Below are 16,408 nucleotides of genomic sequence, written 5' to 3'. Positions count from 1 at the left end.
AGAACCAAGACTCAGCTTCCATGTGCAGCCTGGGCCAGAGGCACAAGACGGAGGAGGGTCTGGGGAGATGAACCAACCTGGCTGTTCACAAAGGCAGCAGACAGCTCCTCAATTAGGTTCCCCAATTATGGGGCCTTCTGCAGGGAGGGACTATAGGCACATGCCTCCTTTTGAGGGGTTTATAATGAAGTTATAAAGAGGGAACCTCTCCTTTGTCATTTTAAAAACTAATCAGTTCCTGTGGACCCATGAGTAGTAACTCTTTTCCCATTTTGGAGTCAACGCTGAGTGTGGGAGGGTGAGACAAATCTGAGACCCACAGCCCAATGAGAGTTTTCTCCAAGAAACAAATAGCAAGGTGGGCACCTCCATCAATAAAGGTAGAAGTAAGAGGTCAAGGTCAGCCTCCTGAGGTTCAGAGAAATTTTCTTATAGTTAGGCCTTTAGGTGCTTTGAGTCCAAAATATGTTCAGGTAGAAAAAGAAGTTGTGGATCCATCTCACTCCTCTCTCTCTCTCTCTCTCTCTCTCTCTCTCTCTCTCTCTCTCTCTCTCTCTCTCTGTCTCCCCCCCCCCCGCATGCATGTGTGCATGTATGCATGTGTGCATGCACGAACTTCCTCTTGCCTGTCCCGGCATCTGGCTGTATCCTGCTTCTAACTCTATTTTTATCCCTGTATCTTCTGCTCTTGTCACATTGCCTGCACTCTCTAGCTTTTGCCATGCAGATATTGATCTTCGGAGACGTAACTAGCCAAATGTCATTCCATTCCCATTCACTCGTTCACTCTAGCTGGCAGGTCAACCAAGTAGAGCATTTAGGATACAATCTCTGGCAGTTCAACTCAGTGTCAGCTTGGAAAATTAGTTTCCTTGTTTCCTCTTTGTCTTACTGGCCCTGCTCAGGAGCTCCCAGCAAACTCTCAACAAAGAAATAATGGCTAAATGAGAGTGATCGCTCACATCCGGTCTCTGAAGGGGGGCAGCAAGTAGTAATCTTCATCTGAAATCTGGACAGGTTGACGGGGATAAGTGACAGGTAGAGCCCAGAGTACCGTCCATCTCACTGCTGGTAGCTGATCGAAAGCCTGTCACCTGGTGAGGGGCAAATATGTCGTTGGCCTGAACCTGAGCATGGCATGCATACTGCTCCTCTCAGTCTCTGCGGTCTGGTCAGAGCTGGACTCCTGGGTTCAGAGCCTCCTGCTGATGTGGGAGAGTCACTAGGTACACTGCCTCCCTATCCTGACCCTTCAGTTGGTCTCGGCGACAGGCGTGAGTCCAGAGGCCAGGGCTTGCAGGAAACCAGAGAGCTGGGGAGAAGCATTCCATTTCACTACACCTAAAACGGAAAACACTTCCTCTGGGGAATTATATCAAGTTTCAACTGTAACTTTCTTTTGTTAGTTCAGTCTATTAACATAGTGGTCCACATATGCCCTTTATTGTGTGATGGAGAGGATGAAGATTTCAAAATTCTCAGAAGTTACAACTAATTGCTGGTCTCCTTTATTATGCATACAAATTAACTCTTTCAGGGAATGAATGGTATGCGCCTCTTACCACAGCACCTGGTAGGTTGAGGCAGGAGAATTGCTGTGAGTTGAAAGCCCTGCCTAGGATGTTTAGCAATACACTGCCTTAAAACCCCACGGAATATGACAGCAATTCTTATCTACCGTCAACTGTCTTCATAGAATAAATCTCTTCACATACTGTGAAAAAGACAAAAACCAGAGAGAAACCATAGACACCTTCTGAGATGATGGTGAAAGAAGAGAATAATAGTTTTACAGTGGCACAGAAACCATGATTCATTAGAAACCTAACTATGCACAATGCATACTGGCCATCTTGCTGAAATATGTATTGTGGTCATTTCCCATTTTGACAGCTCAGTGTGAAGTCCTTAGTATATTAAACGTGATTTAATACCTCACATTTTCCAACTTATGAATAAATTATTGATTTAAAATTTGTCTGCTACTTTAATGTGTAAAGGGATAATATATAGAAATTACATGACATTTTACATTTCCAAGGTAATTTGTAGACAGTACTGCTGGGAGCAGGTCAGAGGCAGCACACACATTATTTCCACGAGTGGTCTAGGGACTAGAGTCGTACAGAATGCTTAGAAATTGTACATAAGTAGACAAGTACAACTTCTGTGGGGTAAGGTGACTCGAGTCTACAAAAGCATTAAGGGACGTTCACAGGAAATGGGATAGGCGGCCCTACTTGGTACAGCTATGCTAAGCGTATGCATGGCATGTTAGTTAGTATTGCCCACACGATCTCACAGGGGCCAGGAACCTTGTTCCCCGTGTCTGAGACTGACAAAATGTAGTAAGATACCTTCACAGCGGCCTTTCAAATCAGACTCAAGATGAGATGAAGCCGATGGATTAGCTCACAATGAGGGAAAGAAAGTAGTTCACTGCTTCCATTCTGACCACTGGCTGCTGCTGTGTAGGGTGGAGCGTCTGAGGGGAGATCCACAGTGCCCTTGAGGAACACGCATGTGTTTTCTCATTGGTGAGGAGCTGGTGGGCATTGCAGGAGCGAGTAGCCAGGTAAACCTCTCTTCCCTGGTCGCGTCAGTACCTCTCCTGTCTACAGTTTTCCTTGGTACCAACAGTCTTCCTGCCTGTGCTTCAAGGGAAACCTTTTGGATCAGACGAACTTACAACACTGAGAACTTCCCTCTGATCGTTCACACATCTGACTTTTATAAATGGTTTTTAAGACTATTCCAGTTTCTATTGCTATGCTTTGAGAAAGCTTGTGTTTCAAATACAGTGACTATCTCCCATGCCCCAGATGTAATCCGGTAGTCACTGAAGGCATCAAGAATCCCAAGTCTTTCTATATCCTGTCTCCTCATTCCTGCAATGTCGACTATTATCATCATACCTATCATCCCATGACCAGAACACAGGTACGGTGCAGTTAGATGGCCACCATATCTGATTTTGGCCCAGGAAAGACTGCATGCAAAGGCCCCATCATCACTTCTCAGAGCTGAGACATCACCACCTGACCCTACAAGCAGACTGGAAATGGAGATTTTGGCCTCTGCTGCTTCCTTAAGAGAGAAAGACAGGGAAGGGGGAACAGGCCACGAGGGTGAAGGAGCTAGACAATGTTGATCCCAACAGATACGAACTAAAGACATCTCTTGTTCCTCTCCCCAGGGATCAGAAGGGCTTGATTCTGCTCCCTGCGTTTCACCACTACGTCAGTGACTTCCCATAGCACACTTTCTTTGTTTAAAGGAAATTCCACTTGCACCCCAGCAAGTACAGCAACCACACGATGTTGATATGTTCACTAATTCTTCTGTTCATGTTCAGTTAGTGAGTATTCTGCTATACGCACAATGCCAAGCACCACAGTACCAGGTTGGCTCATGTGTGTTACTGTCACTGAGCATGTGCAGTACATGTAGTGCTCAGTGAGAGATACAGTGATTAGAAGAAAAAAAACTCAACTTGCAGTGATTTAAACCATATGAACTCTTTATTGTTTACCTGAAAATATTCACAAGGGTCTGGGCATGATGGCACATGCCCATGTTTGCAGCAGAAAGAAAATTTAAAAGGAATTAAAGAGCTGACAGTGTAAGGGTTTTGGGCTCATGTCTCCATAACCTTCCCATCCTCATGGATACAAGATGGCTGTTATAATGCCAAACATTTAATGCTGTAAGAACATGAGCAAAGACAGCCAGGAAGATGGGAGAAACATTCTCTCAAGCTTCCCTGCTTAAGCACAGAATATTTTCCCCAAGGCCTCCTTAGTTGGCCTCTTCATTGGCTACAGGAGCATTGTGTAACCACCACTGAGTTTAAGGGAAGTTAGAAAAGCATCTGTTGAACAAAGGGGGCGGGAGTGCAAGTTCGTGTTGGATAGCCAACTGAAGGTGTAGTCATGAATGCCCACAGTCTCCCATACACCCACATCTCCCATACCTTCACGATAGCATCTCCCTACTCAATAGCCCTACTTAAGCCAAACATTCTGCTCCAGAGCCTGGAACAGGAGGTGTACCAGCATCTGCTGTGTGGGAACTTCTGGCTGTGAAGAAGCTTGAAGATCCGTTGAAGATGTAAATCGAATGCAAAGGTTTTTAAAGATATTATAACGCATGTGCTTGTAACGTCTACATGCTGGAATCTGGAGGGTAATTCAGAAGATCTTATAGTTTGGGAAGGTAATTATATGGTGGAATGAAAAAGGAATGACTCGTGATGTTAGAGCCTGCTTTGAGTGAGATACGGGAAGGGTCTGGAGCCTGTCACCTCATCTGTGCAGTCACACGAGATTAGATGAGCCCTACCTCCCTTCTCCAAGGTAGGAGTGCCCATAGTGTCTTCACACTGACAGTTCAGAAACATTAAATGTAATTGGTTTCGAGCCCTGATTTACAAATGAGGCAACAGACTCATTTGAGTCGAAATGTCGAGTCCCAGGAATGCAGCACACAAGGACTCCACACATAATTAATATTTCATACTGACAGGATTCTAAGCTTTTGACTTCTTCATTTCTTCCTTTTGCATATTAGCCCAACCTCTCTGATAATATTTACATTACTTAATAGAATGCAAATAGTGAGATTTTTTTAAAAAGAAGTCCATGTTTTAATCATATGCTTACAGATTAATCAGTTGTTTCTCTGTAAAGTGATAACTACCTCCATAGCTTTTTTCTCTCCCCTTTTTTGGAGAATTAGATGAACTCATCTATTCATAAAGCTAGTGTACTGACACGTGGTAGTGAGAGAATCTGCAGTTGGCGTGACCACGACTGATGGCTCCTTGATGATCCATGTCACTCTCTAAAGCTCCTCTAAGCTTGAGAAAGTGTCCTAGACTGGCTTTCCAGTGGGTAGTGTGTGAGTGTCTGTGTGTGGGTGAGCCTGGCCGCCACTGTATAATTTTGTCAGTGCTGGTATCTGCCACCTCCACATTACATAGATATGAGATATGTGATAGCCAGGCAGTGTTGCTTAGCTAGAAGTTGAACCTGTTATTATATGGTCATCACGCTCAGTAACTGGTGATTTGCACAAGCAGAATTAAAACGTAAGTTAACAAAGGAAAACTTCAAATCCAGACCTCTAAATCTGAGACTCATCGGTGAGCTAAACCATGTGACATTTTGAAACATGACTTCCCAGCCTTGGCTATATTCACACTTCAAGCTAGATTGTTCTGGGTGTGCCCTGTGTAGTTTCAGAGCAGACCCCTGGACTTTATGGACCTTCCCAGTCTATGGGTCATGCTTTCCCAAAACATCTCCAGACTCTGCCAAATGTCTCCCAGGAACTATTCTCTCTTCATCAAGAATATTGTGATAAGCTTAATGTGGATTGCACTGTTTTCCTGGGACGCTTATTACCTATATCATATTCCTGCAAAGGAAAGGCTTGGGACCGTCCCTTAAAACCTTTCAAACAATCTTGAAACAACCTGTCTCCAGCTGATGCTGCCTAATTAAACGGTGCACTCGAAATTTTATTATGAAATATATTCCTACCCATTTATTACTTCCAGCTGCTTTGAAAAGGCGCATCACAAAAACTGTGTCTGGGAAAGTGTGTGCTTCAAAAGTTGCTGGTCCCAGATGGTAGCTTCCTAAAATAACTGTCCTCTGTGGAGACTCTAGGGGTCAGTCAGTCACCCACAGAACACGGCTCCGGCTTCTGAAGGGTTAAATGATGATGGCAAGTCAGAACTAAGGGTAGGTCCTGAGAAGAAATCAAAAGGAGAGGATTTTCAGAAAGGAAATCCAAAGGTTGTGTAGATTAAGATTGATCATGGGTTGGGGAAGTGGAGTAAGAGAAAGGGAAGGGGGCGGGAGGTGAAAGGAGGGTAGTGGAAAATGGAGAGGGTGAGAGGAGGAGGTAAGGGAGTGGGGTAAAAGAAGTTCCCAAAGGTTTGCAGTTGCCTTACTTCTCTCTGGCTTGCCCCCACGGAATCCAGCAGCCTTGCGTGGCGTGCCCAGCCTTCTCATTCCTACGTCCACACCCCTCATGGTCTCTGCCCTCCAAAGTGACCACGTCTCAAGAGCCCCTTAAAGCTCACAGAGATTGCTCTACCCTTCTCTGAGTCTAGTTCCCTTCCTAGTCCTCATAAAGGCTGTGTGAACACTGCAGCCCCAGACCCCAGCGCTTGACCCAGAAAAGCCAAACAGGGGTCGGGTGTGGCCTCGGCGCCCCCGGGGAGCAGCGGAGAAGGCGAGCAACTTTCTCCCTGGATTCTCAGTGTGTCTGCCGCCCCCACTCTCGCGCGTCCAGGACTGCGCGGCGGGGCCGAGGGGAGGGGACAGCGGCAAGGGGAGGGCGGGGAGGAGGCGGCGCGTGCCTTGCCTGCCAAAGCTGGAGCCGGCATCCACGGTGCTCCGGGGCCGCACGGCCACAGCCGGCGGGCTCTCCAGGCGGGTCCTCCTGACCCTCCACCCCGGCTCTCCAGACTCGCCTTGATCTCCGTCGGGATAGTGTCGAAGGCGAAAAAGACAGTCCTCGGTGCCGCGTTGTCTCCGCCAGGGAAAGACAGCAAGTTGTGCTGCGCCTGGGACCGCGAGGGGCCGGGAGGGACCGCGGCCGCCGCCCGACCGGGTAAGTAGCGCGCCCCGCGGCCCCGTGCCCCGCGCCCGGGTCCCTCCTGTCTTTCCGAGCGGCAAGGTTCAGCTGCAGTCCTGTCGGCCTCCGGGGGGTGCTACCTTCCTTCGCATCCTTAGCCTTCCCTTTCTCAGAGCCGGCTGCAAGAACTTCCCCGAGCCGCCAAGCATCCGGAGATGATTGTGTGTGTCCCTGTGTGCCCCAGGGTGCAGTGGGTGCGTCTAGCAGTTTGGGGGTGGGGTGGGGTGGTGGCTTTGAGTTGATCTGGACTAGGACAACTCACTCTAGCTACGGAAGAGCCTCCCTTCCACCCCTCATTTTGCTGGTAACCCCCAAACTCAACTTCAGCCTCTGCTCACAGCTGACAAGATTTTAAAAACCGTAGCCAGAGGGAGCTCCCTTTGGGTAGAATCCAGAACTGAGGGTGAGAGAAGTGTAGGAGACGAGAGTTTGCTGTAGGTTCTGAAGCTGGAGTTTGGAAGCAGTTTCCGGACGGAACCCACCCGAGGGCGGGTGCTCTTCTGTGTTCTTTGAGAAAAGTGTAGTCAGGTGTGCAAGTCAGCCCACCTCGTCCAACCCCTTGAATAGCAGTTGACTTTTGACATTGAGTTTTGGGAAAATGTGAGTGCCTGGTCTGAAATAACCAGCAGGTGAAATCACAGGAGCCAATGAGTCAAAATAGGCGTGAACATAAGAGGCTTGCACTTGCCCCCCACCCCCACCCCCGAAGATTAAGACGGAAGGTGTTCTCAGTGTTATCAAGTACTGGGAGTGTGTAACTCTTCTTGGTCTAGCCAATGCAGGCACACCTGGATGGCGAATACTGTTAGTTAAATTCACAGTGCTCTGTAACTGTAAGAAGTTCCCCCCCCCCCCATCACTTCGCTCGGTTGGCACACCCATCAAGTGATGCCGAGCAGTTGCTAGAAACTAAGTGTGAACGGGAAAGCCAAATAAACAAACCACTGTATGGTTCATTTTATCTTACTAACCGGAATTATGTCTGCTGCTAGTAAAAATGCTACACTGCTTTTAATGTGAGCATGAGAAGGGAATCCACTGGGTTGGCAAATAGAAGCCATTCGTTTCTTTGCGTAAATAGCTGTCAGAGTTAATTTGGAAGCGTTTTACAGGAGCTAAGGACACGGGGAAGAGCTTTGTGCTAGTTTGACAAACTTGTGCAGCGATACAATGTTATGCAGAGATGCAGGTGTATGGAGAGAATTAGCTCTTTCCACTTTGAAGCATTGAGGGAAATCTGAAGTTTCTTAACTGAAAATCCTGGCGCTTCTTGAGACATAGGAATGCGCTAGACATGCTTAACTCTCACTGTTTCCCATTCTGTTTTACCAGGGGCCGCCATCATTACCATAAAGCATGAGAAGCTAATCACGGCAAGACCAAAAGATCTGTTGTAGCCAAGTAGCTACAAAGGCCTTGAAGAACTGTGGACTCCCCGGGAGTTTCTGGTGACCACACGCCTTCCTTCACACCTTCGGGACGATCCCACTGGGTCCTCGTTGCACTGCATGTTGGAAAATGGCATCCAGCCTGACTTGTACTGGAGTGATCTGGGCTTTGCTTTCTTTCCTTTCCGCTGCCACATCCTGTGTGGGGTTCTTCATGCCTTACTGGCTCTGGGGATCTCAGCTAGGCAAGCCCGTGTCCTTTGGCACTTTCCGGAGGTGCTCCTATCCCGTACACGATGAGAGTCGGCAGATGATGGTGATGGTGGAGGAGTGTGGGCGCTATGCTTCCTTCCAGGGCATCCCCAGCACCGAGTGGAGGATCTGTACCATAGTGACAGGCCTGGGCTGTGGCCTGCTCCTCCTGGTGGCTCTCACTGCCCTTATGGGTTGCTGCGTGTCAGAGCTCATCTCCAGGACAGTAGGAAGAGTGGCTGGGGGAATCCAGTTCCTGGGGGGTAAGTGACTTTGCCGAACTTGAGTTGTTTCAAGAGACTCTCAAAGCAATGTTGGAGCTTATGTTTCATTTGTCTACTGACACAGTTGTAGTTGGCATTTGGAGTGCAAGGAGAAATAGATCTGAAGTGGCCATGGTAAGAGACCCGGCAAGGCCCAAGATTTTTTACCAGAATTCTTTTATAGTGTCAGGGTCCTTCATGCCTGTTCATCCTTAGAAACAGGCATCCTTGGCCTGCTGGGTACAACCTATGTGACACAAACATGCATGGGTCATATGTAACATATGTACTAGGGAGATACTTGGTATTTCATAGCATCTCGGTCTTTTGGTCCAACGGGAGAGCCCTGGATTGTCTTTGCCTTGTTAGACACTTGAGGTCTTTAGAGGCCAAGCTTTCATAGAAAAATGCAAAAAGGGTTTGATTCAATATTGTGATCATGAAGACCCTGTAAGACTCCCGGTGGATATACGCTGACCCTCGTTTGATTTTATACTCCTTTCGAAGTAAGTTTCCGGGTGCAATTTCATCTTGGCAAGTATATTTTTCTCTATGTTACAAGTACAGTTCTACATACAGTTACTGTGTGAGATCTTAACTTCTCTGGTAACTTTTTTTGTGTGTGTGTGGGGGGGGGAGCATACAGTGTTTCAAGAATGGTGTGTGCTGTCCTGAATGTGCTGGATAGTCTCAGCAACACCAGACAAGGGCTGACTTTCACTTGGCGCTCTTCCAACAAGTATTGCTTCAATATCTCTGGTCATATGGTTCTAATTGCACTTTATATATTTTCCACTGGGCTTTTTCGCCTCCATCCTTCAACCTGGCTGGCTGAACTTGTCTGATTTACAATATGGCCTGGTGAAATATGACAGCCTGCATAGACGGTATAGACGGAAGGGAAACAGGAAGCTGGGAAAATGTGTGCATAACTTCATAACAAAGGAAGAGTGTATTATTCTTCCACTTGGTGTTTTTCTTACAGTCTTTTGTGAAGAATCCAGAAGGAGAAAAGGACCTTAAAATGACCGTATCTGATACAGATTAGAGAGCCCCAGTTCCTTATTTCAGATTATCTATCAAAACTTTGTACGTGTGCTAAGAATGGGAGCAGCAAAGTGGCTTTGGATTCCGAGGCAAGACCTAGATTTATGTGCACTCCCTTGTTTTCTTATCCAGAATCCGCTTTGCTGGGGTTTCACACGTAGACTGTGCTGGGGAAGGGGGTGCTTTGGGGGCTGTCAGTCTCTCCCGCCTGTTTCCCTATTCTTTTATTGACTTTAATACACATGTTTACACAGAAATGTAGTGAAACTCTTAGGAAATAGGGATGTCATCACTGAAAGTCACACAGCGTTTGAAAACTTGTCGTCACAGACTTTTAGAGCAGAGCTAAGGCTAGGACGATTGAGAAGAACCTTTTTCTTTAAGAAGAAACGGAGCTTGCTTGTGTTTTCCTTGGCTCAGGAAAAATGCTTAGGCAGTTCCATTTTCTCCTCTTATGGTAAATATTACTTTCCATCCTTTTTTTTTTCATTTTAGGGCAGAGACTGCTATTATTTCTGGCAGAATAGGAAAATGCTTACAAAGAGAAATCAGCTTTTATTGATTACCTTTAAACATGTAATGAAGGAAGGCCACAAGAAGTGAATCTGAGACCCAGGAGACTTCTCCCTCCTTCTCTAAGCTGGGTCTAGATTCTCTTTTTGAATTATATGGAGTTAACTCTTCATTCTATAGAATGCCCAAAGGGACAGACTCTTGAGAAAGTTATATATATATATATATATAAAAAACACCATGCTTTGCTTTGTATATATGTTTCATGATCCTGTGTATAGATTTCTTTTGAATTATATGGAGCTAACTCTTCATTCTATAGAATGCCCAAGGGCACAGACACTTGAGAAATTATATATATTTTTAGGTAATCATGTTTTGCTTTGTATATATGTTTCATGATCCTGTGCTTGGTAAGAGTTACTGACTTTAAGTTAGAGATAAATATCATTGGCTTGCTCTCTCCTCCTCCGTCCGTCCGTCCCTCCGTCTGTCCGTCCCTCTGTCCCTCCGTCCCTCCCTGCCTCCATTCTCAGTTTTTTCTGGTGTGTGCCTGTGATTCTCTGTGGTTCGTGTACATATGTAGGTGCCTGCAGGGCCAGAGGTCAGGTGTCCTGCTCCTTCACCCCCACCTTATTCCCTTGAGACAGTCTCTCACAGAATCTGTAATTAGGCCAGCAGCTTGAAAGTCTAACAGTGCTGGGGTTTTGGTACGTGTAGAAGAAAGTTCGAGTTTTCTCATGTCCCAGGACTCAAACCCAGGCCTTCGCACTTACACAGTGAGTGTTCTTGCCCATGTCACAGGTCTGTAATAGTTGGCAATGCCTCATTTCCTATACATGATTCTTAGGGCAGGCAAAAGTCTGACAGTGGAATCCTAAGACGGTTTTTAAACAAGAGTCTACCTCTTAAATGGATGTCCCAGTATCGCAGAGAGTTGTGAGTTTAGAGGTAAAAAGTAACAAGGAGCAGGGAGCATGAAGTCTGAGAATCGGTCCCTAACCATCAACAGTCAATAGGAGAACAGACAACAAGACAAAACGCCTTCAGAAGATTTTCCTCCCCTTGGCCACTACATAATTGTTTGTTATTTTTAAATTTACAAAACTTATGTAGTTTGTAGTTTTCTTTATTTGATTTTTTCATAAAGTGGGTGAGTATTTTTAAAGACCAGGAGGTGGCGAGTCGGTGCGTTCCGAGACTCTTGAGATGAGTGTGAGAAGGTGAGAGCATTTAGGAGACTCTGCCGGGAACAGACAGACTCCCCGACTAAAAATGAACCTCTGAGAAGGGTATGTTTAGCTAAAGTGAGGGTTGTTCCAAAAACAACAGGAAGCAGCGGAATGGCAAGATACAGAGGCATCCTGCTTACCATTGCCTGCTGGGTCTGGAGTCTGCCCATATGGTGTGACATCGGGCAGTATAACCCCTGCAGTATTTTGGAGCAAGGTAAAGGACAGAGCGTCAACCTTGAATTTGAGTATTCTTGTGATCAGAAGTTAAAATGTCTCCTTTCATCCAGTAGACCAACATACAATGGTGACTTCTGTATGAAGACTTCCCATCTTAGGACTATTTCAAGAGTTGAATAGGTGCTAGTCCCTAACTTGTAGGTGAACTGTGTTGCTGCTATCTTTATTAGAAAGCATACTTAGGTCATAATTTAAAAGGAGTGAGCATTAAGTTTTACTCTTTCTTTAGGTTTTAAAAGGAATGTAGAAAGGCTTTGAAAAATATAATGTATAATAAAATATTAGCATGTGTGGGGTATGTTTAAGGTGCTCTGAGAAAAATAGATGTCTGACTTCTGTCTTTCTTTGTCCGTATAAAATTGTGTAGCCAAAAGACACACACACACACACACACACACACACACACACACACACACACACACACACACACACACACACACACACAGAGAGAGAGAGAGAGAGAGAGAGAGAGAGAGAGAGAGAGAGAGAGAGAGATTGATTCAGTCACTCTATGCCTTCTATGGCATCATAAGATGGGTAAATGTTCTACCACTAAACTATACCCCCTAGCTACAGGTCTTTAACTGTAGAGCAACCCCCCCCACCACAGGGAGACACACAGTTTAGAGGGGACCTGGTGTTTGCATTTTTGACAAGTTTCTAGGTGATAACACCGCTGTTGCTTCTGGGGGCACAGTTCAAACTGTTGTTTTATGAACAGCATTTCTTATTTTAGGATGATACATGGTTGACTTAGAGGTGGGCTTTATTAGGTACATCTGGGTTGCCTTGTTCTTGTTACTTGTTCTTTTTCTGGAATTAGCTTTAAATATATAATATGCATTTCATAATATGTTTATGATATATATTATATAAAACTTCCCTTCATTTATCATTCTTTTAATATCAGAAACAGGGTTTTTATAGGAAGAAAACTGAAAACATGACCATAGTTTAGCCTCTGTAGTTGGCATGTAATGGGTCTGGGCCTCCAGGAAGGAATTGTTCACTGGGATGGCCCAGGCAGCCCCTGGTCAACTCCATGCCACCATGGACACCTGGTAATGGTTAGGTGGGGAGGGTACCTGAGGAACCACATTTGATTGGTGAAGAGTTTCCTGGTCTTCAACAGATGCACACAAGAAGATCACCCACTCTTGCACAGTGGCAGGACTTTCTGGTCACCCAGTCCCTACCTTTCATTATACCTATCATGTGGACTGATAACACACAAGGAATCAGATTGAGCTGGAGACAGAGAGAGTGACACGGTGGGAGGAGGAAGACGCACTGTGTGGTATGACTCTGGCAGTGCACGTCAGAGCCTGCCTGCTCCAAGCTCTAGGTTTCTTATATGCAGGAATGATGGCACATTAGCTACTCATTCATAAAATCTGCAACACCAAAGTGTGTACATTCTTTGTGAATGGCACGTTTCAGGTAGCCATTGATGTCAGCCTTAGTTTTTGCTTGAAGAGCTTTTCTGAGCTTTGATCTGAGGCTTTTTCCGTTGTTTTGATACTTTGATATGGAGTGTCCAAGCTTCTCATGCAGGGATTCAATGTAGCATTCTTTTAGTTCTATGAGGGATCTAGAAATATCACCAGTGAGCTTCTTCGCCATGAAGAGTCCAGAGCTCTGCCACAGAGAGTGTTCACTAGGGCTTGGTTGAGCCCAGGTGGAACAGGTTACCAAGCTTCTCTAGGGCCAACAGGCCCAGTTGGTGCACAGAACCCTTGAACAAGCCAAAGCTACTCACGGAAACCCTCAAACTTTACTATGTGTAAGTCATATTGCATAGGTCACAGCATAGCGTATATAGGTGTCCATCTTAGAGCCATCCGACCCATTATTTGGGGATAATAAGTTTTAAGGTGAAGAACATCAGAATTGGTACTGTGGAAACAGACCTGTTAATTTGGAGATTGCCTTCTTCATATTATCCTATTTGCCTTAGGTGATAGTTACCTTAATACATGCAATTATAAAGCAAAAGAGAACCAACTGTTATTTTCCATGCTATCCTTTGGGAAGGATTATATTTTGTGAGCTGTGCTTGAGTCCTTCACCTTGAGATCTTGTGGTGCAACTTCGTAATCTTTCGGTGTCTTAGGTTCTTGGTTTCTTTTTTGGGAAATTGTACTCAACCCCAGCCCCACCCCATCCTCAGTTTGAGCTATTGTTTTTCTTTTCTTTTTCTAATCATTGAATCTCTGAAATAAACAATGACAATAATTCTTTAAAAATGACAGATTTTATATGGTACAGGGCTGGCCATATTGTCAGCACCACAACAATTTTCCCTTCAATTGCTGAGATTTCCTGCTTCCGTTCCTCTGTATTTTTTCAGAGTGGAGAGTCATGTGACTTTTTTGCTTGCCTGCCTTGTTGCCACCAGCTAATCCATCCATAGCAAGAGACTACAGAGGCTGGAGTCACTAATGGATTAGTTAGCCCCACTAGTACATCATCTACAAACTGGTTTGTCAGTGCGTGGACTGACTGAGGGATGTGAATTAAACATTTGCTAGAAAAAGCTCAAGAAAGACAATTGAGATCTTTACCTTGTTTCCACACGGCCTCAGAAGACCCACAAAGTTTGCACACTACACAGAGGTACCACTGTTGGCCATCAGGACTTGAACCTTCCAACTTAGCCAGGGTGGCTCTGTAGGAATGTATTGTAATCAGAAAAATAATTATACCAGACCAACAATTTTCATCCTTGATGCCTTTAGAATTGACCTTGCTGCCTTCTAAGCACGATCTTCAAGACGGTCTGAGAAACATTAATCTCTGTGTGTACCGAGATGTGTTAGCAGGAATAATCTAATTAGCAGGAACAAGAGGAGTCCAAAGTGCTTAGTTATGAGAATTATCAGACTACATTACAACACCGTTTTACAGACCCTTTGGTATATTGAGGCAAATAGACAGTCTTTGGGGAGAAGGGACTGGACTTACAGTGTTTAACTTAATTGGGTTAAATCCAGTGAAGAAATCTGTGGTACAATTTTCATTTCACCTCAACTAAGCACGTAGTTCACTCTTTTATAGATGAGAACATCAAATTTAGAGTAAGAGCAAAGATAGCCCCATTTTTTATCAGTTAAACTATAAATACTATCACTATCCTATTAAAGTGTTAATTAAATGCTGCCTTATGGAGCTGATGCTCTTGCAAAAGACCCGAGTTTAGTTCTCAGCACATTGGGTGGGTTACAGCCACCTGTAGCTCCAGCTCCTGGAGATCAGTTCTCCCTCTGGCACCCTCACGCATGTGCGCATACGCACATACACATCAACAACAGTGCAGCCTTTTACAAGCTATTTTATCCTATATTTCAAATTCGGAGTTTCCGAGCATGATCAGTACTGAGTCGTTTAACACAGATGAGCAGTTTGAAGATTTATTCGTTTTATTTTATATGTGGGGATGTTTTGTCTGCGTGTGTGCCTGTGTACTGCGTGTGTGCATTGATTTCAGAGGCTGGGAAAGGCATCGGATCCTCTGGAACTGGAGTTACAGATGGTTGTGAGCTGCTATGCGGGTGCCCAGGAACCAAACCCAGGGCCTTTGTAAGACCAGAAAGTGCTCTTAACCACCGGGCCATCTCTTCTGCCCTGGGGCGAATATTTTTCTCTGTTGGACTCAGCCTATGAGTCGGGCAGAAACCTGGTAGTTGTATTATACAGGAACTTTTCAAATATTCATCGCAGGTTGGTGGTAATAGTCCTCTTGTCTGTGAAACTAATCCTTCCATTTTCCTTGTCCCCCACTGTAGATTTGTAATATGGCTGTCTAACTTATCTATCTATGTATCTATGTATCTATCTATGTATCTATGTATCTATGTATCTATGTATCTATCTATGTATCTATGTATCTATCTATCTGATTATATAACTGAATATAACTGTTTCCATTTTGTGCTCTACCCTCAAATTTACAATCAGAGAGAAAAAAGACATTATACCTCTAATTGCAAAATTAAATTGCAAATGTCATTCTCACATAAAATCCCAGGAAGGGAAAGAACAAAGTCAAAATGTTAAAATGAGATCTTATTTCTGGAGTCCAGCAAAGTGCCTGAGAGAGCTATAGTAATAACTTGCTATCTGCCCCAAACTAAATGCAATACGGGCTCTTTGAAAGGTTTTTATTTTCCAGAACGGCAGATGCTTGCCTCGTGTTGAATATTGATATTAGCATCTGCCATCAAGATGTCCAAATTCTATTATCAGAAACTGTAAACAGATGTGCTGACAAGGTTAAGAAGCTTCCAGTACCTGCCTAAGATTATTTGTGTACACCCTTTGGGTAGGTATGACAAAAGATCAGCCCATGGTGTGCTTATCCAAACTCAGCTTCAGATCCCAAGTCTTTGAGAGAGAGAGAGAGAGAGAGAGAGAGAGAGAGAGAGAGAGAGAGAGAGAGAGAGAGAGCATAGGCAACTGGTTGCCACTGACAAGATAAAGCAGCAAAAGTCTTTCTGGTTTCAAGTCCAAGTGACATCTTGAAGGACACTGTCCTTCACGAGGAGGAAGATATCTACAGATTTGGACAGCAAGGAGGTCAGCTCAGCTTGGGACATTTTGTCATTCAGATTCTGGTGGGAGTTCCAGCTTCTCAAGGTCAAGGGGGAAGTTGGGAACATTGAGCACGGAGCTTATAAGAATGAGCAGGATTAGAACACACAGAATTACCGGCATAGTGGCTTTGGAACTTCGTGTAAGAGGACGAGTCTTCATTTACTCTCAAGTCAGCAGAGCTTTCGCATCTCCTGCTCTCTCCTACCATTGGCTGCACTGACTGAAAGGAGAG

The 16,408-nt window shown here is 44.9% G+C and overlaps 1 protein-coding gene across 1 annotated transcript in view; it reads left to right on the top strand.

Moving 5' to 3' along the window:
* The first annotated feature begins 6,366 nt into the window (after positions 1 to 6,366).
* Lhfpl6 (LHFPL tetraspan subfamily member 6) overlaps positions 6,367 to 16,408 on the top strand; it is a 196,637-nt gene continuing 186,595 nt past the window's right edge. Inside the window, exons 1-2 of the mRNA XM_032898427.1 lie at positions 6,367 to 6,624; positions 7,981 to 8,551. Coding sequence (XP_032754318.1) covers positions 8,167 to 8,551 — 385 coding nt within the window. The 5' untranslated portion in view covers positions 6,367 to 6,624; positions 7,981 to 8,166. The remainder of the gene's footprint in view (positions 6,625 to 7,980; positions 8,552 to 16,408) is intronic.

This window comes from Rattus rattus, chromosome 3 (genome assembly GCF_011064425.1).
Source record: "Rattus rattus isolate New Zealand chromosome 3, Rrattus_CSIRO_v1, whole genome shotgun sequence".
Classification (NCBI taxonomy): Eukaryota; Metazoa; Chordata; class Mammalia; order Rodentia; family Muridae; genus Rattus; species Rattus rattus.
Note: the sequence above shows the minus strand (reverse complement) of the source record. Positions and strands in the feature narration are given on the sequence as shown.